This window comes from Protopterus annectens, chromosome 4.part0 (genome assembly GCF_019279795.1).
Source record: "Protopterus annectens isolate FY-2018-M chromosome 4.part0, PAN1.0, whole genome shotgun sequence".
NCBI lineage: Eukaryota > Metazoa > Chordata > Ceratodontiformes > Protopteridae > Protopterus > Protopterus annectens.
The window spans coordinates 77522658-77546438 of NC_056733.1; the positions used below are offsets into that span (position 1 = coordinate 77522658).

Sequence of the window (23781 nt, forward strand, 5' to 3'; positions counted from 1 at the left end):
CCTGTGGTAGATGATAAAAAAGGAACTCCTGAATATACCCTTGTACAAGATGTTTTTTCTGGACATCTTCTCAGGAAGTGTTTAGAGGAAGAATAAGACAAACCACATAGGAACTGGAGAGTGAGTACAGTTATCTAAATATAAGAGTTTTCCTACCCAGTAGTTGTGCTTTTGTTAGAATGAATCCCAGACAAGAGCATTTTAAACAAACGAATGCTTTTGAAAAAGGCCAGTGGAAAAGAGGAAGGGGCTGACTGAAGTCTGTGATTTCCTCTTTCCAAATACAAGTTGTTATCATCATATCACCACTTACAAGGAACACAAAAAGTTCCCAAGGTTCAGGAAAGGGATATGACTCTTTCAGTTCCTCTCCTTGCCTTTTGGGCTGCCCACTGCTTTCACAGTATTTACCAAATTCTTGGCTACAACTGATTTTAAAGGGTGTTCATGTTTGCACATACCTGAGTAGTTGACTAATTTGGGCCCTTTCCTGGGATGTGATAAGTAGAAGTAAACTACCTCATGCCTACTCAGTCTGGGCATCTTTATCATGTCTTGTCCCATGGTAATAGAATGCCTTTCCTGAGATGGCCATGGACAACAAAAAGAAAAGTTGTTTTCTCCCCATGGAATAAATTTCACTGTTGAACTACTCTTCTTTACAGGCAGAGGAAAAAACCTGCCCATCCTCTGAAAGCCCTGTTGTATGCCAGCCTCCAACTCTTTGATACCTTTAGTCAGGCTGCATGTGAAGAAGATCCAGTGGTAATGAAGTGGGTTCTGCCTGTTATGCCTTCAGTTCAGAGTGAGTTTAGAGGTGGGTCTACAGTTTATAACCCTTAGGATCCCAGATCCTGAATATAGGTGCATCAGACTTTACTTGGAGTGCTCATATGGGAAGACTTAGAGATGTGAGAACCACCAGGACAGGGCCAAATAGGTCAGTGTAAAGTAGGTATTACCTGTGATTTTTATGACCAAATGTTTAAGACAGAATGAAAGCCAAGAATCCTCAGAGTTGTCATGGGCAGCACAACAGCCATGTGGTATGTCAGTAAACAAGGAGATACTAACTGCAAACTGGCTATAATTGGCTGGAACCTCGCCTTCTAGCAGAATATGCATCTGTTTTGCTATATCAGTCTTCAGCCTTTTTACATTCCCTCAGTTCAGGTTCACCATAAACTCACGACCAAGTAGAGGTTTATACCCCAAGAGTTGTTCATGTCAGACTCTAAAGTGGGGGACTTTAGAGACCCGTTTACTTCATCTCTGAATCATAAATTCAGAAAAAAGTATTATCCAAACACCCATACAAGCATGCCTGTACAATGCAGTAGGAGAGAGCTCCTTTATGCCTTCTCTCCTTTCTTCCTCCTTCCAGGGGGGGCTCTTCCCAGGCAGAATAAGACAGCACAAACCTCATCCCAAAAGCCTCATGTTGTTGAAGGAAATCCTGGATCTGCTGTTGTCCATGTCACCATTCATCACCATAGGGTCTAGGATCCGACATCGGATCTGAGCCGGAAAACTTAAACAGATGGATCCAAGACTCTAGGTCGTCCCTCTCCCATGATGCTCTGTTGCCCCTCTCCCATGATGCTCTGTTGCCCCTCTAACCCCCAGATCTTGTTTTTGATGCTTCCTGTGCAGGCACGTGTTTCTCTGGCGAGATAAGTGACTTTCTTTTCTTGTACCTTAGGTCAGGTAGTTTTTCTCCAGTGTAGATTTTTCTGGTGTAGTTTGAGTGGGTTAGCATTTCCATAGTTAATTCCTCCCGTCCCTTGGCTTAGTTTAGGTTGTTTGTGGGTGATGGGTCTTTAGCGCCCTTTTTCTCTTTTAGCCATTAGGACTGTAGTGTGTTAGTGCTTTACTGATTTAGTGTCTTAGTGCTCGTAGTTGTAGTTTAGGATTATATCTGATAAGCCTACTGGCTTTGAAAAGTGTTCCTCGTGCAGTCAGAAAATGCGTTATTCTGATACGCACGAGGAGTGTGTGTATTGCTTGGATGCCCCACACTGGGAGGTTGAATGCAACCTTTGTGCCACATTTAACCCTAGGGCTTTGACAGAGCTTTGCAGCAAGCTCCTACTAAAGGGTCTGGCCCAGGGGTGATCTGTCATTTCCCCCTCGAAGGCCTCCTCTTACGATCTGAAGAGGAAGGCTCCTTCCCCCCAGCCAGCACCCTTCAAGAAACCGCTGCTGTCTGATCCTAAATCTCTGGATCCGATCCCAGCCCAGTCTGTCTCGGATCAGAGGTCTTCGGAGCCGAGAGCTGTGAAGCAGTCTGTCAGATCCAGGTCCTTTCCGGATCAGAGGCCCTTCGATCCGACCAAGGTTAGGCCAGTCTTGAATCTGACCAGTTTGTCGGATCCTTCCTCTGAGCTGACTAGGCCTTCGGCTCTGACAGGGTCTTCAGATCTGATTATAGTCCCTTCATCCTCTAAACAGAGGTCCCAGTCAGCTCCAAGACATCAAATCCATTCCCCAGAACCTGGCAGTAGGTCCGGAAGGTCTCCCTCCAAGTCTACTCACTCCTCTTCCTCTTCTAGATCTTCTAGGAGTCTTTTTCCCTCAGACATGGACAGGATGATGAGGAAGCTTCCTCAAGGCCCAAATTATTGTTGGGAATCCTGGCTTCTCCTGCCCATCCGGCCAGGGGAGCCTCTCTTCCCAGTGGTTTCTTGTTCTCCTCTTCCATCCCCGGTGGCTTTGGATTCTAGGCACCAGGGCTTCAATGCCCAAATTCTGGTGAGGCCGAGTAACCCCCTTTCTCGACCCCACCGGATTCCCTGGCTTATTCTCTTCCCCCACCCTCAGAGCAGAGTGAGCCCCATACCAGAGTGGTTGACGCAGGCTCCATGGGGGGGGATCTGGTACCATTTTTTCAGACCTGTCCCTTCCTCTCTGTGCTTCAGATTTTGATAACTCTGGGCCAGTATCATCCAGGGCTTAGGGGTCAGTTTCTGTGCATGTTCCTCCTCTCCAGGGGACCTCTCCCTCAGACGTGGGGGATGGACCCGCTTCCAGCCCCTCAGCTTTCTGGGTGGCAGAGAGGACCTTCTCCAGGTCTGGAGTTTCCACTACTGCACCCCCAGGTCCCTCCCAGCCTCTGTCTACTTCAGCCTGCGAAGCCTCACATCCTGTCCCGGGTCAGCCCTTTTGATTGAACCTTCAGGGGGTTTCCTCCCCTCTGGGAGTCCCTGTCTCTTTTGAGTCCTCCCTGGAGCCCCCAGCAGAAGAGGTTCATCATAAGAGAAAGTGCAAGAGGAGGCACTTGAACTCCCCCATGGAGTTTCTCACCGAGGGTAAGGACCTCAAAGAAGGAGACTGGTTCCCCCAGATCTCCACCCAATGATGTCTCCTTCAGAGACATCCTTGAGCTCTTGAAACAAAAGGGTGGATGGTCTCCTCAACCCCTGTCTTTGGAAGAGTCCATTTTTCTGAAGGCTTTTAGGATGGGCCCATCTACGTCCTGGGTGTCCCGTCCTGCTGATGAGCTAGTGGATCTGTTTGCCAGGAGGGCCTGGAAGGAACCAGACATGGTGGAACCTGTTCCAAAAAGGGCCGACAAGTTCCTTAGCCCTCCTTCAAACCATTCTTTTTGGAGCAAGAGAGTCTCAGTCGATGCAATTGTGGTTTATGCCACCACGAAAAAGGAGCTGGCAGAGCTCCACGGTCCATCCCCTGAACAGGGAGCCATTTTGAGAAAAGGGTGTACGCCTCAACTACTTTTGGACACTGAGTGACAAATTACTTGACACATTTTATCCATCTCCAAAGGGATTTGGTCCAAGAGCTTTCCACCTTCCTTGCAGAGGTGTTGCCAGCGGAGAACCTCAAGCAGGTGTCTCCCAAGCTATCCACTCTAACCTCCCTCGCAAATTCCTCGATGAGGTTAATTTCTAATGCTGCAGAAGCTACCCCTCGAGCTGCTTTTACAGGTATTGCCTTGAGGTGCCATGCCTGGCTATGTTTATGCGGGTTTGCGGAACCCTTTAAGGCATCCTTTACCAGAGCCCCCTTCATTGATTCTGCTCTCTTTGGACCTTCTGTGAAGGACACTTTGACCTGTAATGAGCAGGAAGGGAAGACTCTGATGTGGGGATCATGTTTTATACCCCCGAGTGGTCCTTTTCTTAGACCCAATGGGGAACCATAAAGATGTGGTTCCATAAGGCACAGGCTCCCTTTTAGGAAGCTCCTGATGAATCCTCTTCCAGAGGCAGGGGGAGAGGTTTCAATGGACAACAATGGGGACAGGGGGGTCCGCAAAATCAGGGCTCCAGGGAACCCTTCTCTGAGCAGCCTTATCAGTACTTCTAAAGTGTTGCCCAGGTGCTCTGCCCTGGAGGAAAGTCAGGGGTCACATTTCCCTACACCCACTAGCCTGGACAAACATCACTTCTGATCAGTGGGTTTTGTATCAGGGGCTGTTTCATTCCCTTTGCAGAACCCCTTCCAGTAAGATGTTACTTTTCAGATGTTCTACCCAGTCAAAGGGAGTTGGCCATCAAAGAAGTTCAACAACTTCTTCTAAAAAGAGCAGTCCAAAAGGTTTCAGTAGGATACAGAGGGTCCGACACTTAACTCTCGCTTCTTTTTAGTCCCAAAAAAGATGGCAGACCTACGTCCTATTCTGGATCGCAGTGAGCTCAATCTTTCAGTGAAGAAATAAAAGTTCTGGATGGTCACTGCTCAGTCCCTTCTGCCAGTTTTATGCAAGGATGATTGGATGTGTGCTCTGTGAATCTCCAAGATACCTAGTATCACATCAGAATAGACAGGAGTTCCAGTGAGACATCTTCACTTCCAGATAGGAGCCAGTCATTACCAGTTCAGAGCCCTACCTTTTGGTCTCATCACAGCCCCCTGGGTGTTTAACAAATGCATGGCAGTGGTAGTGGCTCACCTGTGGCTGCAGGGGTTCCAGGTCTTTCCGTACCTCGATGATTGGCTCCTCACCACTCCTTTGAGGTATCGCCTGGTTCAGGCGATTCATTATGTTCTTTCCCACTTCCGTCAGTTGGGGATAACTGTCAAACTTGTGAAATCCAATCTGATCCCCACCCAACAATTGGAATTCATAGGGGTTCACTTAGACTCTGATCCAGAGACTTATCCTTGTGCACAATTTACTTGATACAAGATCAGGTTACACAGATTTTAAATTGGTCACGCCCCTCAGTTCACCTGGTTCTTCAGGCTCACTGGTCCATGGCCTCATTCCTCTGGTTCCCCTAGCCAGGTATCACATGAGAGTGTTGCAATGGACCTTAGCTGTCCAATGGTCAGCTCTGCTTCATCCCCTGTCTGAGGCTAAATGATTGACACCTGTGCGCAGACATCACCTCCAGTGGTGGTTTCAGTCTCAGGATCTCTCTCTAACCAGGCCCTTTTCTCTCCCACTGCCCATGACCACAGTGACCATGGATGCCTCCCTGTTGGAGTGGGGGGGGGGCATTTTCAGGGGAAGACTGTCCAAGGGACGTGGTCCCCAGTAGAGACCAAGTTGCATATAAACGTTCTAGAGATGAGAGCAGTTCTATCGTTGCAAGCCTTCCAGAACTGCCTCCCTCTAGGGGCGATTGCAGTTCAGACAACATGGCAGTTGTCTGGTACGTCAACAAACAGGAGGGAACACATTCTTAGTCATTGCGCAGAGTGGCCATGAGAGTGTAGGAATGAGCGATGTCCTCCGGCCGTTTCTTTCTTGCAGTGCACGTACCTATGAGTTTCAACGTGTTAGCCAACAAGCTCATCAGATCTGTCTTAATTCCTCATGAGTGGTCCCTCAGTCCTTCAATGGCTAAGTAGATTTTCAACCATTGGGGTCAAACAGGCTGTGACCTTTCCCCCCCCCCCAGCTAACCGCAAATGCAGCAGGTACTTCACCCTGATTCCCCCCTCAGGGATGCTATAGTTCACGGATTGGCCTCAGAGTCTCCTTTACACCTATCCTCCTCTTCCCTTAATACCCAAGGCTCTGCAGAAAGTGCATCACTTGAGGACATCCCTTATTCTCATTACCCCTTTTTGGCTTCATCAACCATGGTTCCCTTTCATCAGGTCTCATCTGAAGTACCCACCTTGGGTACTGAAGCCTTGTCAGGATCTGATTTCCCATCAGTTGGGGCTTCCTCTCCCAAACCTTCTGACACTTCATCTAACCACATGGTTTCTCCAGTTCCAGTGATCATAAAACAGTCCAGGATAGCGCCTTCCATTACACACATCATTCTGGCCTCCCAGAAACCTCCCACTAGAAAGGTTTACAGTTGTAATTGGAAAAGGTTCTCTTATCTCGGCTAAGAACAGGAATCTGTATCTTTTCTGCTTCACTTTCAATTATACTTTTATTGTTGTCCTCCCTTTTCCAAGTGGGAGCAAGTTTTTCATATCCATTGTATATCACATGGGGTCGCCCATTACCAGCAGTTTAAAAAATAAATATGAGAAAGGCAAATACAGTAGTCCATGAAAAAAACAGGTAGCATTGATCACTGAAATTGCTTGTGCTACACCCTGTTTTTAGTGTCTTATGTACATTGAGACAGTCATAAAATATCAGGATTTGCATGCAGAAATGAGAGCAATATGAAAAAAAGATACCCAGATCATGCCAAAAGTAGCAGGAGCAATGGGTCTAATAAAGTAATTTACAGTCTTATTTAGATATGCTGCCAAGGGGCGGCCACGGTGGTGCAGCGGTTAGCGTTGCCACTTCACAGCAAGAGGTTCTCCGGTTCGATTCTCTGCTGGGGTGCCTTCTGTGCGGAGTCTGCATGTCCTCCCTGTGGTTGTGTGGGTTTCCTCCGGCTGCTCTGGTTTCCTCCCACATCCCAAAGACATGCAGTACGTGGATTGGACACTCTAAATTGGCCCTAGGTGTGAGTGTGCGCATGTACGTGCCTTCTGTGGAAGGTTGGGCTGGCAACTCGACACAGTAAAACTCCACTGCCAGTCATGAGCGGACAGATGATCCGCTGTGGCGACCCCTAACCGGGAAAAGCCGAAAGAGGAAGATGATTTAGATATGCTGCCAATACATGTAACCCCATATGAATTACAAAAGGAGGCAATTCTGGGCACATTGTGGGTGCTGAGAAGGGCACTCATGGCTAACATCAAAGGCTGAAATGGCACTAATTTCATAAACTGTAATCATACCCTGAGTTAGGAATGGGGTCCATTCCTGTTATGGCGTTAGAAACTTAAAAGACGTAGATAAATTAAACTGTGGAAAGCCACCATGTGTGGGGTGGGGATGAGGAACTGGAGGGCTCGTTATTCTTGACTGTCTCATCAGTGAGGTTTTCATCACCATCAAGATTCCAGTGGCAGCCTGAACAGGAAGGAGCTGTGTGCGTCTTCCCAACAACATTGAATAAGGGGGGGCACACAGTCTTGCAGATGTCCTAATGGGTTTGCTGTAAAGTGTGGGGTACTCTAGGAACCGTGTGACTGTGTGCAAAAAGGCATACATTAGAGGAAGGGCATAGATCATAAAAGTCCCTAAAGATGAGAACCATCAGCAGTAACTCAAGTAACATATTGTGTAATGTTGGGGATTGGGTCAGGATACTATTAGGCAAATTGTTTTAGTAATAGATTTGGGGATTGCACTGCAGTACTGTTAGGGAAATGTTTTTTTAGAAACATATTGTGTAATGGTGGGGATTTTTAGTTTTTTTATTTTTTAATTTATTTTACATTTGTTTACTGGGAAAGTCCGACCAACAAAGCCAATTTTCAGTGGAGGCACAAGGAGAAACGCTCCAGATGCATGTCTTTGTAATGTACCAGATTGGGCTGGCGTACTGTTAAGAAAGTGTTGTTTTTTAATAATGTATTGTGTAATGTTGGGGACTGGGTCTGGGTACTATTAGGGAAATTTTTTTTTAGAGAGGGTGGCCTAATGGTTAAGGTGTTTGCCTTACAAGCGCAAGGTGCAGGGTTTGAGTCTCACAAGGGATAACTGGCTAGGCTTAAAATGGCTCGCAAGGGCAGTTAGCTTAGTACTAATCTATGAACCTATAGTAACATATTGTGCAATGTTGGGGAGTGGGGCTGGGGTACTGTTAGGGAAATGTTTTTTAGTAATATATTGTGTAATGTTACGGATTGGGCTGCGGTACTGTTAAAATGTATTTTAGTAACGTGTAATGTTGGGATTGGGTCAGGGTAGTAGGATTAGCACACATGATTAAGGTAGTGCACAGAGGTTTACTCAGGTATGCTAACCTTAACCCTACATCCCTGCCCCCCAACCCCAATCCTACAAATTACTGAAAACCCTTTCCCTAATAGTATTACAGTTGGGGACTATGCTTGATCTGGGTTTTGTAGATGGAATGTACTGATTATAGGGCTTTTTCAGTTGAGACGTGTTCAGTGTTTTTTTTTTTTGCATTCTGTTGCATTCAGTCTGTTTTGGGGTTTTCTGTTTTGTGTCATCAGCCATTCATGTTCTAATCATCATATACATACTTACATGTGCAGATGAGAAATTCAAATAAAACAATCAGTTGTCAGTAAAAGTCCATATAGTCAAAACTGTGGTTTTCCCAGTAGTAATGTGTGTCTGCAAGAGTTGGTGTATGCGTAAGACTGGGAAGGCTGAAAAATCAATGCTTTTGAACCGTGGTATAAAAAAAAGCTTTTGAGAAAAGTTCTGTGGTCTGCAAATAGATGCCATCAGTCAAGACTTAAGGAAATAAACCTGAAAAAAAGTTTGAATAGTTTAGCCACAATGCAAAGGCAAGATTCACTATAGTAGACACTGACCCTGGGAAGTGGTTAAGGCAAACAAAAAAGGGGTTGGCTGAGGCTAAGCTGCAGCAATGAATATGAATTTGTAAGAACTTAAAGAAGCAGTAGTTGACGAGCCTGGTGTGCTAAAATCCTTGAGGTCCCAAAGTTTTGGACTCAGAGAAATGACTAAACAACTAAGAAATTGACAGACAAGGAAATGGTCTTTAGGTTTCTTGAAGGCATATAGGCTGTAAACTTTATAACACAGCCTAATAATTTGTGGCTACCTCTTACCTCTAAGCTCATGTGGTTTACATATTAAAGACCATTCTAATCTACTAAAGACTGTGGTCTTTGATGGGTACCTTTTTCCCCATTTGTGGGAGAAACAGCTCTGCAGACCTCTATGTTGGGTGGCCTATTAAAGGAATTATTTCATTGCTGGATGATATTCAAGTCACAAGAAGGAGATTAATGAGAAAATCCCAGCGTAACTTGTGCCGATGCATCATTTTAGTCTGCTTGCCTTACATTCTGCTGGGCGTCAAGCTGCTCATCGCAGGCTGATGACCTTTTGGTTGTCACAGAAATGGCCGCATCTATGCACTTTGGAATACTTCAGAAAAAGTAAATTTTCTGTCACTGAAATCTTTGGTAAGTTAACACTGTATGTTACCTTTTTGTCAGCATCAGTCCTTGCCGATGGCTTTGTATCTTATAAAGCATCCTGCCTCTCTTCTGTAGTCTCTTTGACACTTGTACGTATGCATGTACTTAATTGTTTGTATCAGTTTGTGTGATGTCTGAACAGAAAAAAATATATGAACAGTGCTCCCCATGAATGCAACAAAAACAAGAAAAGTATGCTATTAGCTCTTCTGATTCTTTTCTCCAGAAATCCAACAGCATTTGAGATGTGCACAGGTGCAGCCCCCTACAAAGATGTTTGACTATTTGGTTAAAAAGACATTGGCCATTTCCTTATTTGGTCCTCATCCTGTAAGCTGAACCTTGATAGTTGCACACTAGTCAGTGAATACTGTCCATACCCTGCAATGCAACTTGTGTGTATTGAAGAACAGGTGTGGCCTGAGTATTAATTCTAAGTCATGTGACATTTGTAATACTTCCATCTAGTATACTGTAAGGCATGGCATAATAGTTTTGCCTTTATGCTTGACAATTAGTAAAAGTTAGCTAACTTTAATGTTGTGCCTTATTGGCCAGTTATGGTTGCACATTTTTCAAGAACTGCTCAGTCCATTGCTGCTCTGACTTGTATGTTTTTTTGTTTTTTTTTTTAAACAAGAAACATCTTTATTAAATTATCACATATGACATAGGCAGTCATATATTTATATACATGAAAACAAACCATATTGACATAATTTTAATTGATATTGACACAATTTTATTTGCACACATTATACATCATTTATAATCTATCCAGTCATTGCCAGTCAAACATAACATAGCTCATTTAATTCTTGCCTTCTTTTAAACATCGTTCCTCCTATGCCTAGAGAACAGAGGATTAGATGCATTTAAAAATGCATGTTTTCTTTATTGCATCTAATTCTGCATATCCATAATACAGCTCATTCTGTCTTTCCAGTGTGCAGGGTAATATTGTAATGTAGCCTTTCATCAGGTTGTTTCTCCCCTTTCCTCACAAGACTGTTTTAATACTTCTGGGTCTGTGCCATATGCATGGGTCCAGGGTCATAGGGCAGGTGAAGCCATCATATGGTAGCTTCTGCAGTCTGAAGGCCTTGATTCTGCAGGGGGAGTGTGCAGTGATATCGTCCAGATATAGCAGTCCAGTCATTTAATTATCTTAACTTTTTACTGCACTGTTACAGCGTCAAGTTATGTTATGTATTCTGATTGTGTTTTGTGATCCCACAAAATATAATAAATTCTTCTCTTTCCCACAGTGCACTAAACTGTTAATGTTTATTGTGCGCAAGAATTTAGACTGCCAGGCACACATATGACATATTTCTTTTGATCCCGTTTTGTTAATATAGGGGATTATGATTGGGTCTTTGATTATTACCAGCTTATGTGTCTGAGGTGATGTAAACCAAGAAAGTCACCTAGAGAACAAAGCTCGAGGTGAATCCTAAGCATTAATTTGAACACACAATAGAGAGTTGTGATTGCGACCTGATCATGATTCTTTGTACTGCATGGTGCTTTATCTGCTCCATGTATTACCAGTTGCAGAAAACAAAATGTAGGAGCATAAATTGTTTTATCGGCTTTGTAAGCCCTTAAAGCATGCAGTGCTGTCATGCTTTTCAGTGATCAGTCCCCAGGAAATAATATTCCTTTCCTCATTCTCTCACCAAGAGCAAAACAGAAGCACTAATCCCAAGATGACTACTGAGAAGCAGTAAGTAAGTGTTTATATTTGCTTTTTAGTCACAGTAGTTTTGATATATTGGCAACGTGTGACATAATCCAGATATTCTAATAGACTCCATTTTAAGACTTGTGTTTTGTTGAATGACACCTAAAGAGAACAGAGGCTAAGGAAGTGGTAACAGTCTTGTACAGTCCGGTGGTGTTTTCAGTCACTGGATAGCAATTGAAGGGGCATTCCACTGGCCACCACTTTGTTTCTTCCCCTATGAGAGAAGATTTGTCTTCATTTCATTCTCACATTTTAAGAGTGATGGGTTGTAATCTTGACACTGGAATATTTTATTTATTTTATATTGTTTACCGGGAAAGTCCAACTGGACATAGGTCCATTTTCAGAGGAGGCCTAGAGAGAAAAGCTCCAGAGTTAACAGTGTACATATAGAATACAATGTACAGAAATGTATAATCATTAATTGAGTACATATTTAGTAGATGGACATATTAAGATTACAAGATGTTACGCAAATAGGACTACAGTTCCAAGGTTGCTCTGAAACAGGCAGATTAGTACATAGATTTACTAGAGATTAGTAATACATGTATAAATCACATAGTAAATTGAGTGCATTAGATGTGAGAACAGAGGAGGAGAGGAAGTGTTGGCTTAAAGTCTGAGGAGTGTAGAGATTAATATAGTGCTAGCCTGGAGAGTTGCAGTTACAGAGCCATGTGTTAGAGAGATGTTTTTTAAATGCATTTGTTTCAATGTTTAGCTATTGCATGAGAGTAAAAAGAGGTACTAGCAGCATTGTTGGGCTTTGTTACCTTTAGAAGAAACTTATTATTGGACCGCAGGGCCCTAGAGCTTGTGTGTGGAGTTGTGTTGTAAGGCTGGTGTGTTTTGGGGAGGTAAAGGACTTTATGTGCTAGTAGGAGCTGATTTTAGAGTAGAAGGTGTGGACATTCAAGCCAGCTAAGTTGTTTAAGGGAGACACAGTGATGTGTTTTGTATGGACTATCGGTAGCGAATTTGGCGATCGTATAGCATGTTGCTAGTTTGTTTAAATTGGAATTCCTAAGGTTGGGGAGGCATATGAGTGTGTGGAAATGAGAAGGGTATGTTCTATAGTGGCTCTAGTAGTATCTGTTAAGAACCATTTGTTTCTGTAGAGTGCTCCTAATTTTTTATGAAGTTTTTTATTGTGTTTGAGATATGGACTTCGAAAGTCCTGTTATGATCAATTTCTATGTGTAGAAGTTTAGTATGTGTAATAGGAGATATAATATGTGAGAATGTGTGAAAATAGTTGTTATACATATATAAACTGGTAGCATTATGAGTTTTTTTGATACAATAAGTAAGTGTGGATGTGGCATTAAATGTGTAAGGGACTGTGATGTGAATGTTTGATGTGCCAAAGGTGTTATGTCAGAGTGAATGGAGAGTTTGGTTGAAGTGGTAGGTAGGAGTGGTTGGTGTTGCTGTGGTTAATGGAATGTTTGTGGTGATAAGCTGATCATTGGAGTGGGAGTGGCTATGTGAGTATAAGCTACAGGAAGGTGGGGGTGGGTGGGAATAGGGGTAGAGGAGTGGAGTGAGCCTGACCGCAGGAGGTTTGCACAGTCCTCGGAGAAGTAGCCACTAGAAACACAATCAATTAACAAATGGATGAGTTCATTCTTACAAAACCCAATAGAACAGTTTTACGTTACTATGATTTTGCTGGTGGAGGTTTTTAACATCAGAAAGGGTTGCTGCTGAAATTTAAATGCTAGGCTATGTTTCTTGACCTCATTTGGTAATGGGAAAAGTAGAATAGGAATAATAATCTGCCTTATCCCAAGTCCATGCTAAATTACCAGGTTTTAGTTGTTTTACATTTACTAATGCATTACAAAAGTTGTAGGCTGGGGGGGGGAACACGCTGTGGGTAGGGTCCATGCTTGGTGTGCTCGCTCTTTCAATCATAGTTCCCTAGCAGTATTTTAACAGTACTACTTTTAATTATAATACTTGAGCAGGTACATACAATGTTATTCAGATGTTTCAGTTAGGGGCCGTCTGTTGGATCTTCATTTGGATGAATTGGTGGTATTGACAATGTGACTGTGTTGCAGAGGGAGAGCTGTGACTTTGTTGCAGGGTTATGAATCTAGGTAAGATAGAGATAGGTGCATTAGATTCAGGAGACAAATGGCAAGCAGAGGCAGTGTGATAATAGTCTAAGGCTAGAATAGATAGGTTGTACAGGGGTCAGTGTGCTTGAACAGCGACAGAGTCTCTAGTTGAGAAAGAAAAGACCCTGGTTAGAACTTATAAGGAGGGTTAAGATAGATACAGTAGCAAGTAATGTAGGCTTGGCTGGCTGTGGTTGCAGAAGGAAAATATAGGAAGATACATTTGGTAGCAAGTGGTTATAGGAGGGGGGCGATAGGGTGAAAGAGAAGACAGCTTACCGCACACCAAGTCTAAGGAGGATATAGTGTGGGGGAGGGTAATACAGTTATGGAAAGGAAATGAGTAGCACTCAACTGCAGTTCTGTTATGCTTTTCAAAACAATATTAATCTAGTAAGTTTGCATTTAAAATGTATCAGATGCTTGCATTAACCATCTTAACATTTATACTTCAAATATTGCAAGTATAACAATTATAGAATTTCCCTATCCTATAATAGTTATGGAAAGGAAACAATAATTGAGTACAATGCCCCTTTTGGGATGTACCTTACCAAACACCTGCAGCAACTGGAAAGACCCCAAAAGTACCTCACCAAGAGGATCAAAGGGCTCAAACAGATGCCATATGCTGCCCGGTTAAAGAAACTCCAGCTCTGCTCAGTGGCATACCGCCTGTTCAGAGGCGACCTGTGCCTGACGTATAAAGCCATGTCCAACCCGGAATTAATGGACATGCTGCACCTCAGAAAATCCAAATCCCATCGAGCTACCCGCTCGAGAGACTTGAACCTCAGCACTGAAATAAATAGGACATGCTGGAGGGACAGATTCATAACCCAGAGGCTCCCTTCACTCTGGAATAAAATCCCAGTCCAGGTTAGGCAGAGTCCCTCATTGAATCTCTTCAAGTGGAATCTTGATGAGTGGATGGGAGATCGTAGGTTTACCCCGGGTATCACTTCTGTGTCACTGTTAGACAGAGGCACAGTATACTAACCTCGAAAAAGGGCATAGCAAAATAAATTTAAAATGGGTGGCGAAAGCTAAACACATTCTGGCTAGGCTTATAAATGCCCTAGGGCAGATAGCCTAGTATGAACCTATGAACCTATAAGATTAGCACTCAACTGCACTTCTTTTATGCTTTTCAAAACAATGTTGGCACTCTAGTAAGCTGACATTTAGAATGCATTAGATGCCTGCATTAACAAATTTAACATGTACACTTTGAAGTATCGCAAATGTAACAGATGAACCATTCCCCTATTCCATATTGCAGTCCTGAAGATGTAACATAAATAAGAGCAGTAGACTTGCAAATGTCTACAATATTGCTATGTTTCTGGCTGCAGTTTAGCGTGTTTCATTTAGATACATGTGGCATACAATAGCAAGGACAGAATCTCTACTTTTACATGGAATAGCCACAGATGAACAGTTTACTGCTGGTTACAGGAACCAAAAGTCTTACCTAGCGAGAACACCTCACGGGAGCTACCTGGGGAAAGTCAGCTTAGTAGTAAGTCCTTTAAAAATGGCACCCCAGCATGTACCCGATATTAGTTAAGTTTGGAGGAGGGGAAGACATTGAAAAGCCATTCCTATTGGTTGTAGGGACGGATATGCATGCAATGGCTATACACTATCCCCTGAGAAGTAACCGCCCAAACAATTAATTAACAAATGGGTGAGTTTAGTCTGACAAAACCCAATAGAGCAGTTTTACGTTACTATGATTTTGCTGGTACAGGATTTTAACATCAGAACGGGTTGCTGCTGAAATTTAAATGCTAATCTATGTTCCTTGACCTCATTTGGCAATGGGAAAAGTAGAATAGTAATAAGCTGCCTTATTTCAGTCCGTGCTAAATCTCCAGGTTTTAGTGGTTTTACATGCAATAATGCATTACAAAAGTTGTAGGCTGTGGGGGAAGGGAACACTCTGTGGGTATGGTCCACGCTTGGTGTGCTCGCTGTTTCAGTCACAGTTCCCTGCCAGTATTTTAGCAGTACTAGTTTTAATTATAGTAATACTTAAGCAGGTACGTACAATTTTATTCAGAGATTTCAGTTGGGGGCCGTCTTTTGGGTCTTCGGTTGGATGAATTGTTAGCATTGACACTGCGACTGTTGCAGAGGGAGAGCTGTGACTTTGTTGCAGGGTTATGTATCTAGGTAAGATAGAGATAAATGTATTAGATTCAGGAGACAAATGGCAAGCAGAGGCAGTGTGATAATACTGTAAGACTGGAATAGATAGGTTGTACAGTGGTCTCTGTGCTTGAACAGTGACTGAGTCTCTAGTTGAGAAAAAGAAAAGAACCTGGTTAGAAGTTATAGGGAGGGTTAAGATATATACGGTAACAAGCAATGTAGGCTAGCTAGAATATGTAGCATTTGAGTTCAGGATTCACTCCCACTCCTTGTTCCAAAGGAAATGTTTGTGATGTAAGCAATGTGGGAACATGGTGTCCATTGTTTTTTGAAAGAAGCAAATGTTCTTATAAAGCAAACTCTAGTCGATAGCCTATGTAGTCCGAGAAGTCAAGAGTTGTGTGACCCTGTTATTGTAGGCTTTTGAAACTGAATGAAAGTTAACAAGTCAGAGCTATACATTTGTACAAAAGTAAGCTTTTTAGGAAATATAAGTTTAGAGTGAGAGCATGGAGTCACGGACTCTCCTCTCACTGTGCTGTGCTCTTACTGAGTTGCAATCTTTCTTGCACTGATGTAGTTTTATCCAACAACAGATCCTGTATCTGCAGTGGTAGGTAAACTGTTGGTGTGTGTGTGTTCTCTGCAGCATGTACTTGACCAAGTTGAATAACCACTGGCCAGTGGTATCTTTCACACCTGAAAGACGTTAATTTGGCTTAAACTGGTTACTGGTGTCACGGCTTAGGAGTGGAAGGACCATTAATCTGGTATTGGATATGTTTAAGGCAAAGTTAAATCAAATTTATTAGCGTGCTTGTGAACTAAGCACTTTATGACAGTTATAGTAATGACATCAGAAACAGAATGCAGTTAAGAAAATAAAGCACAGTTAAAGGAAATCAAAACACTTAAACTGCTTTTTTCAGATAGAGTGAATAATGAATTGGGCATATGAAAAAGAGCAAATGTTTTCTGATGTGCTAATTTAAATGGGACAGTGCTACATTGAGATGGTACTGTCAGGAATCACGGTTAGATTTCTAAGTAAACGTTTTATACTGCTCACGACAGTTAGAAACCATTATTGCACCACTCTGGTGGAGCAGAGGGATATAGCCTTGACTACGGCAAAGCTGATCTGGGTTCAGTTAACAGCTTGGGCAACTGATGGAGCAGCAGGGGAGGGATGGACAGTTATATGAGTGTTTCCTGCAGCAGTCCTTGCTAGAGACTGGGAATATTGCACTGGGGGAGTTGTCCAAGGAAGGTAAAGGGTGGTGGGAATGGCTAAACTGCCGTAGAGTTGAGGCAGTAAACCACACATCCCCATTGCAAGTGCTCTCCTCTGACACAGCCACAGAGACTGCCATGTGTGTGTGTTGGGGGGAGAGTAATGGGGTAGGCCCAAGTGTAAAACTCTCTGGCTAACAGCGATGGCCAGGACCTCAGGATGCACTTGGGTTCCACAACCAACCCCAGCTACATCAGAGTACGTCCAGAGGAAATGGAGAATCTGGCAAACCTGACACTGATACATAGGATGCTGGATAGGAAGGCAGAAGTAGGAAGCAAGGGAGCAAAAAGTGCTGGAAAAAAATATATTGTATTCTACATGGTGCCCGAGTCCCTGTTAATACTGCCATATAAACAAGCTATTTTTGTACAGTCTTTTGCCTTATGACCACAAAAAAGTCATTATTACTAAACATTACAAATTATATCCTTAGTGTAATATATGCACCCTGCCTGACCATGTAAAAATCCTTGGCAACTTTTTTTTGATACCAAACAAGATAACCAAGAGTCCAGCAGTAACAAAAGAAGAACCACTGGCCACAGCGACTAAATTCCAAGCATTTATTGTCAACCAAAAACAGTCTTTACCAACAGGTTTACCGCTTTCATCCAAACACTATTAAGACTTCCTAATAGTGTTTGGATGAAAGCACTAAACCTGTTAGTAAAGACTGTTTTTGGTTGACAATAAACGCTTGGAACTTTTTTTTTATACATATACAGTTTGTGTCCATGTAACATAAAAGTACTTTACAAATGGATAAACCACTTGGGTATTCCTTTAAACAAGAAATAAATTCATTGTGAGCTCTTTTTGTTTTGGCAAGGAAAAGCTGAGCAATTGTCTTCATTAAAATTAGAACTCTAAAACTAAGCTTATTACATGGGCCCTTGATGAAGTAGCTGGCAACACCCACACACACACCCCCCGCAACTGATTTCACTCCTTACACTCCCCCTTCACTTCATATACCCTACTGTGAATTTGCACAACCTTGGAATACATTATGTACTTTTGCAGAAAAGGTTTGTCACTTTCCTGCATCTCGACAAAGCGTCTGGATATCTCTGAGTCTGTTATTGAACATTGTGTATGTGATGAATGTAACACACCTAGATTACATCTGTGGGTCAGGATATTATGTCATAGTAAACAGAGGAAGGAGGAGGCCATCGTAAAGTACAGTAGTTGCAAGAGTGATAGACTGTTAGCCTGCGCTGTGGTTTATAAGACTAGTTTCCTGTCCTGAAAGCAGCACTTGTTTGATATAATTCTTTCCTTTTTCATGGATTACTATATAAATAATCAGGCTATTTCAGTTTATATTGCTGTTTGACTTTTGGGCGTATAAGAATTGTGTAATCCTTTATTTGTTTTCCAGGAATCCTGATGACGGATGACAATGCGGTAAGCCATGGGAACCTGGCCAGTCATCTTTCTACAGCCAACATGGAACTTGACGAGGAGAGCGATACTAGCCACTTTGTGGGACCACTGGCTGTATAAACAAGTTATCCCATATGAAAAACCAAATTACACTGTCTCACACACTTCAACCCCATCTTTAAGTCCCACATTAAGAACCTCCTGGGGCAAGAATAAACGTAATTTCCTAGGCCTGGCCAGGCGATTGACAGGGGGTGTCTTTGATAGCTGTTTCACTGCTGAGCTTCCCACCACATTAGATTAGGTTCTGCCCAAAGTCATACGTAATGTACTTATTTTTTCCCTGAAGTCTGTAAGAAAGAGCCTGATGAAGAAGTTCAAGAGCTGACTGCACAAAGCTAAGTGGGAAAGACTTAGGAAAAATGGAATGTCTCATCCATGAAACTGAGATATTTGTAGAGGGGGCTGTATGTCTTCCTGTGTAGCACATTCCCAGTTTTAGAGCAGTGAAGTAGACCATTTTTAGCTGGTAATTAGACTGGAGTGATTAAGGGAGGTTTCAATTAGAATTGCACTTTTTGACTTTGGCCAGCAAAGCAATAATGACTGTTACCTAGTCACCAGTGGCCATGAAAGATTCAAAGTTGTAGCTTGCATGTAGCCAGTTTAATCCTTCTCATTAGATTCTATAGGTTGCCTGACCATTTTGTCTACCATTTACAGGATTCATGGTGTGTGTGACTGACCTTTAATTTCATCATCCCTTTTATTCTGTGTTGGATCCCTGTTTTTTATTCATTCATTTTGATACTCGTGATGCACTAAGTTGAATCCTTTAGAGTTCTAATAACGAATGTTATGTGAAGGTATAATGGGCGGGGAATAAGGCCAGCCTACAATGATCAAAAGCACTGGATCATAATGGTACACCACCTCGTGTCAAGCAGCGTAGCCATTACTTATTCTGCATGTCTTGAATAATTCATTGTATAACAGGCTAGCATGATTCCTATAATAAAAAGCAAGTTTCTGTAGCATAATACCTCTAAAACATGATCATCTAAGCCAAAATCGACAAAAAATCCTGGAATATTTATTCAAAGTGCATGTTTTTTAAAATGAAATGCCAAGCAAGTTGTAGCAATGGATATTTCCTGAATTTTTTATTGTCTAAACATCTCAGAAGTTTGTATATATGCGTGAGTCTGTACTGCTGTGTGTGCGCATATGTATATATAAATAAATATTCACACAAGCGAATATGTATGTATTTACACATACATGTTTAATAAGAACAAATAATTATTTCTCTTAAATTAGTTTTGTAAATAGATAATATGAACATTTAGCCTTGACACTCTCCGTGTTTTCAAAAGCAAATTCCTGCACTTTGCCTGGGGGCACAGTTCATGGTAAGGAAAAAGATGCTGCTGTTGCTGCTCTACTTCTTAAACATTCTGTGTAGGTGCTAGGTGTCTTAAAAACAGAATATCAGCTTGAGTATATGGAATTCTGTTTCTTCACTTTTAGAAGATGTGCGTACAGATTTCCTTGCTTAGTTTTTCTGTCAAATGCCTCTGGAATTTTTCAGTATTTGCAAGTTCCAACTTATAACCCGTTTCAAAACTGTTATGAAAATATGGGACAGTGCTTACTAGTACACTAGTCCATTCAAAAGTTACTCTCTTCCTACCATTTGTCTCACTAACGTTGCACTGTTTGTTATTTCTGGTTTAATTTTGCAGCTGTAGCATCTAGAACAGTGCATTGGCTTGTGCTGGAATTTGCTGTGGTTGCATAGACATGTGTGACAAGTTGCTGATCAATGTATTGAGGGCATTTTTCTTGCAGCACTGCACACACCGCAGTACTGTGGGGTCAGATTGCTACGTTACACTGCACCATATACTGTGGTATCACATTTGCTGGTCCAACCAGTGATCAGCTTCAGAACATCTCTTATTCTGAAACATGTATATATATTTTTCTTTAACTCAATTTATTTTGTTTCTGTCATACTTGGAAATACTTGAAGTACATTTCCTAATGAAGCCACGTAACTAAACTTAAGACAGTGTTATAGCAACTGAAAACCATGAAAAGCTGCAATTTATTCATATTGTGGAGCAATAGCTGAATCAAATAAACATCGGTTGAAGGGACTCTTCGACACTGTTCCTGTCCAAACCGAAATAGCCCTCAGGAAATGGAAAGGCAATCTGCTCCACAGGCAATATAATGTGGGAGAAATGCTGTACGACATGCTGCCTGAAGATGAAAAAAATTGTCCGTCTTGCTATGTTGTGTATTTTGTCTTCTTTTATGTACTTCAGTGTAAATCAACATGGGAATAATAGAGGTTTATTTATATTGATCTTGTTTGATGTCAGTGTTATCACCTGCAATATAAGCATATGCACTAGAAATTATATAATAAAATTCTTTCAAAGTATACAGAAAGAAAAAGGTTAGTAAACAGCACCTGTGTGCCAGCAGGGTATGACTGTATTACTTCTAATGCTGCTTTCATTACTGTAGGCCTCTTCAAGAAACACGTCACAAATAAAGTTTGTCCAAACAGAAAATTTGTTCATTTAGTTTTGATTTTGATGAAAATCACATGACTGAAAGATGCAGAAGAGTCTCACGGAAGGCATACACCAAATATGCCATAGCATGCACTTTTAAAAATAACACATTATTTTTGTTTAATAAAATGTGCAAGAATTCAAGTACAAAAAACTCTCTGGCATAATCATTATGGTTATATTTTATTAAATTAATGATTCTGTTAAATGCTTTTTTTTATTTTTCAAAATAACATTGTTGCAATGATTCCAGTGGGCAAAAAGATTTATCATAAATGCTAGAATATCCCAGGTTTATAACTGATGTTATGTGACATTATATATATTATATTTTTTATATTATATTATGATTATATAAGCACTTGTTTGGACCAATGATTTTAGATGATGTAATGCATGTTTTGGAGTGAAATTGGAATCCATGGAGCCGAGTGTTTTTGGAGTACCTGTTGTCTTATTTTTTTTCTGGAAAAGGAGTAATCTACTTTTGAGCTGCCAATTTTCCTGCAGAATACAAAGTTGGGTAATAATTTTTGTTAGTTTTACAGTTTTTTTATTTTTTCCATACACAATATCAGAAACATGCATTGTCCAGGGTGAGGACTCCACTTAGAGATAAGGAGGGGCTTCATTCAGGACATTGAAACAATTCCAAAAATGGTTGTTGTGACCCTGAATTTAAGGGCTATAATTTCATAAGGAAATTCGTCATTACAGCAAAACAGTAAGACATTTCCAAGGTGGTGTCTTACATGAATGTGGGCTGAGGGTTAGCTGGTCATGTCTTTAGGATTAAAAGGAATTTCAGACCTGTAATAGGTGAAGTTCTGCAGATGTCTATTTTATCTGTATAATATTTGTCATTTCTGGCTAGTTGTGAAGTTATAAAGGTAGCATATATTCTCAGTTAATGTTTTAAAACACAACATGGTTTTGTATGGTTTTAAAACTGCTGCTAGAATAAATACATTTTTACTGGTGTGTGCATTGTAATATGGACAGATTTGAAAATTTACATTCTGGTGATCATCTTCACTGGTGCATGTAGAGGGAAAACAGCAAGTGCAGAAAACAGTAGCCCTTGTGTGTTTTCTTTTAATGAATCTGTGAAGCATTAAGCAGTGAAATGTGTGTGTTTTATAGTACTAAAATTATTATTTCAGGCTGCCAGACACCCTGGGAGAACAGTAAGGACACTGCTTCTTCATTGGACTGATTTTGAAAATTAGAGTGGGTGATAGGGATCAAAATACTTTTGTTAATTTTACAAAAATGCAGTACCCGAACTATTTACAGTAAGTCATGAATATCACCGATTTCAGCTTCTTGTGTTAGAAAGTCACCATAGAATGGTCTGTATAATTTTTATTGTTCACGGCTATTTGGGACTAACTATGTTTTGACACCAAATTGCTGCTCTGTTGCAATAATACATTGTTGTAGGGGTGCTGGTCTAGTAGGATTAGTTTTGTGAATACAAAAGGAAAATCAAACAAATAGTCCCTTCCAAACCATGTCCTGGAGGTAAATCCCCTTCCCACGGTTGGGGAACTAACTTAAAAAACCTCACCAGTCTAAAAACTCCTGGCTTACAGATAAAAAGACTGTGTGTCCCTGTTGAAGTACCATGTTCTCCAAAATAATATAGTAGTTGGAAAAGCCCTTTGCAGTGTCACACAACAGGAAGGTAGTTACAAATGAAAACAGGACGCTCAAGGTTGCTACGTGTCTGAAGACCTCTCTCTATTTTTAAATACTTTACAGGCAGATGAGCACTGCTTGGATAACGTGTTAAAGCTTGTAACAACATGCACTTATTTCAGTTGTTCAGAGGGGGGACGGCTTTCCTCGAGATATATCCACTCTCAGGGGTAGTGCCATTGGTGAGGGAATGGATCACCACTGGGGGTGCAGTCTAAAACACTACCTTGACAAGTTTGACCCGTTTTCAAAAATGTAACCGCTACTTTTCAATTGAATGAATTGAAAGATGATAATCTACTCAAAAAATCTTAAACATGAGTGCAGCAAACTTGTTGAAAAGCAGAATCAAGTACATTAAAAAAAAGCCTTTTGCCTTAATCTATCACCCCTAGCTTGAACATTCCTAGCTTAAACCGTTAAAAACTGATGAAACAAAAAGGAATAAAAATTGCCAGGTATGTTGACCTATCAAATACAGAGAGAGAGTGTCTCGACATTCTGGAGACGATTCTGCGGTGCTTTCTCATACCTTTCTCAGATCTGCCTGTGGTGGTTTGGTCTATATTCATCTGCTGATTCCTGTAGCTGATGGTTCCAGTGTTAGATGCGTTCATTTAAAATAGGTTAGATATTCCTAATGATCTGGGGTTGAGTTAGTGCCTTGTGGCAGACATGGAGCTCACTTGGTAGTTATTTAGCCAAATAAGAGATACCCCTGTTTAGGCTGTTGGGGTTATATCTTTAGTCTTTTTTCTTTCTTTTTTTTATTTTTTTTTTTATAAAAACTGATCCAGTTTACTGAGAATTTTAATATATATTGTATGTGTATGTATATATATATATATATATATATATATATATATATATATATATATATATATATATAAAAAATCTACATACATATATGTATATATCTATATATGCATATATATATATATATATATATATATATATATATATATATATATATATATACACGCACACACATACACTCATGTTCAGTAAACATTGTGGTGGTCCAATTTCCTAAGGTTCTCTCCGCAGTTAATAGAAAATGAGTTATTCAGACTTGGTGTTTTTTCCTGCTCTCCGTCAAATCCGCCATTCTAGTTCCTCTTTCTCTAGTCTGTCATTTCAGTTGCCATCCAGGTATTCATAATGGATCCTGTCAATGACATGAAAAGTGAAGGTGTTGTGTCCAACATTTTCCTTGGCACACGTGGCCAAGGAGTTGGTAGGGGTGTCTTGACGTATGTCAGTGCAGTGATATGTTATCCTGGTCTTTAACTTATTGATAGTTTTTCACTACATAAAATGCCAGACAAAGCTTGCATTGTACTCTGT

At 41.3% G+C, this 23781-nt stretch overlaps 1 protein-coding gene across 2 annotated transcripts in view; it reads left to right on the plus strand.

Moving 5' to 3' along the window:
- The window catches only part of RNF157 (ring finger protein 157), a 1565029-nt gene extending 1544299 nt beyond the window's left edge, over nt 1–20730 (plus strand). The window contains exon 19 of one of the 2 annotated variants that reach the window (XM_044068100.1): nt 18141–20730. In XM_044068100.1, the coding sequence (XP_043924035.1) occupies nt 18141–18265 (125 nt within the window). In that variant the 3' untranslated portion in view covers nt 18266–20730. The remainder of the gene's footprint in view (nt 1–18140) is intronic. The other variant, XR_006364438.1, reaches the window with a different exon arrangement.
- Nucleotides 20731–23781: the final 3051 nt, after the last annotated feature.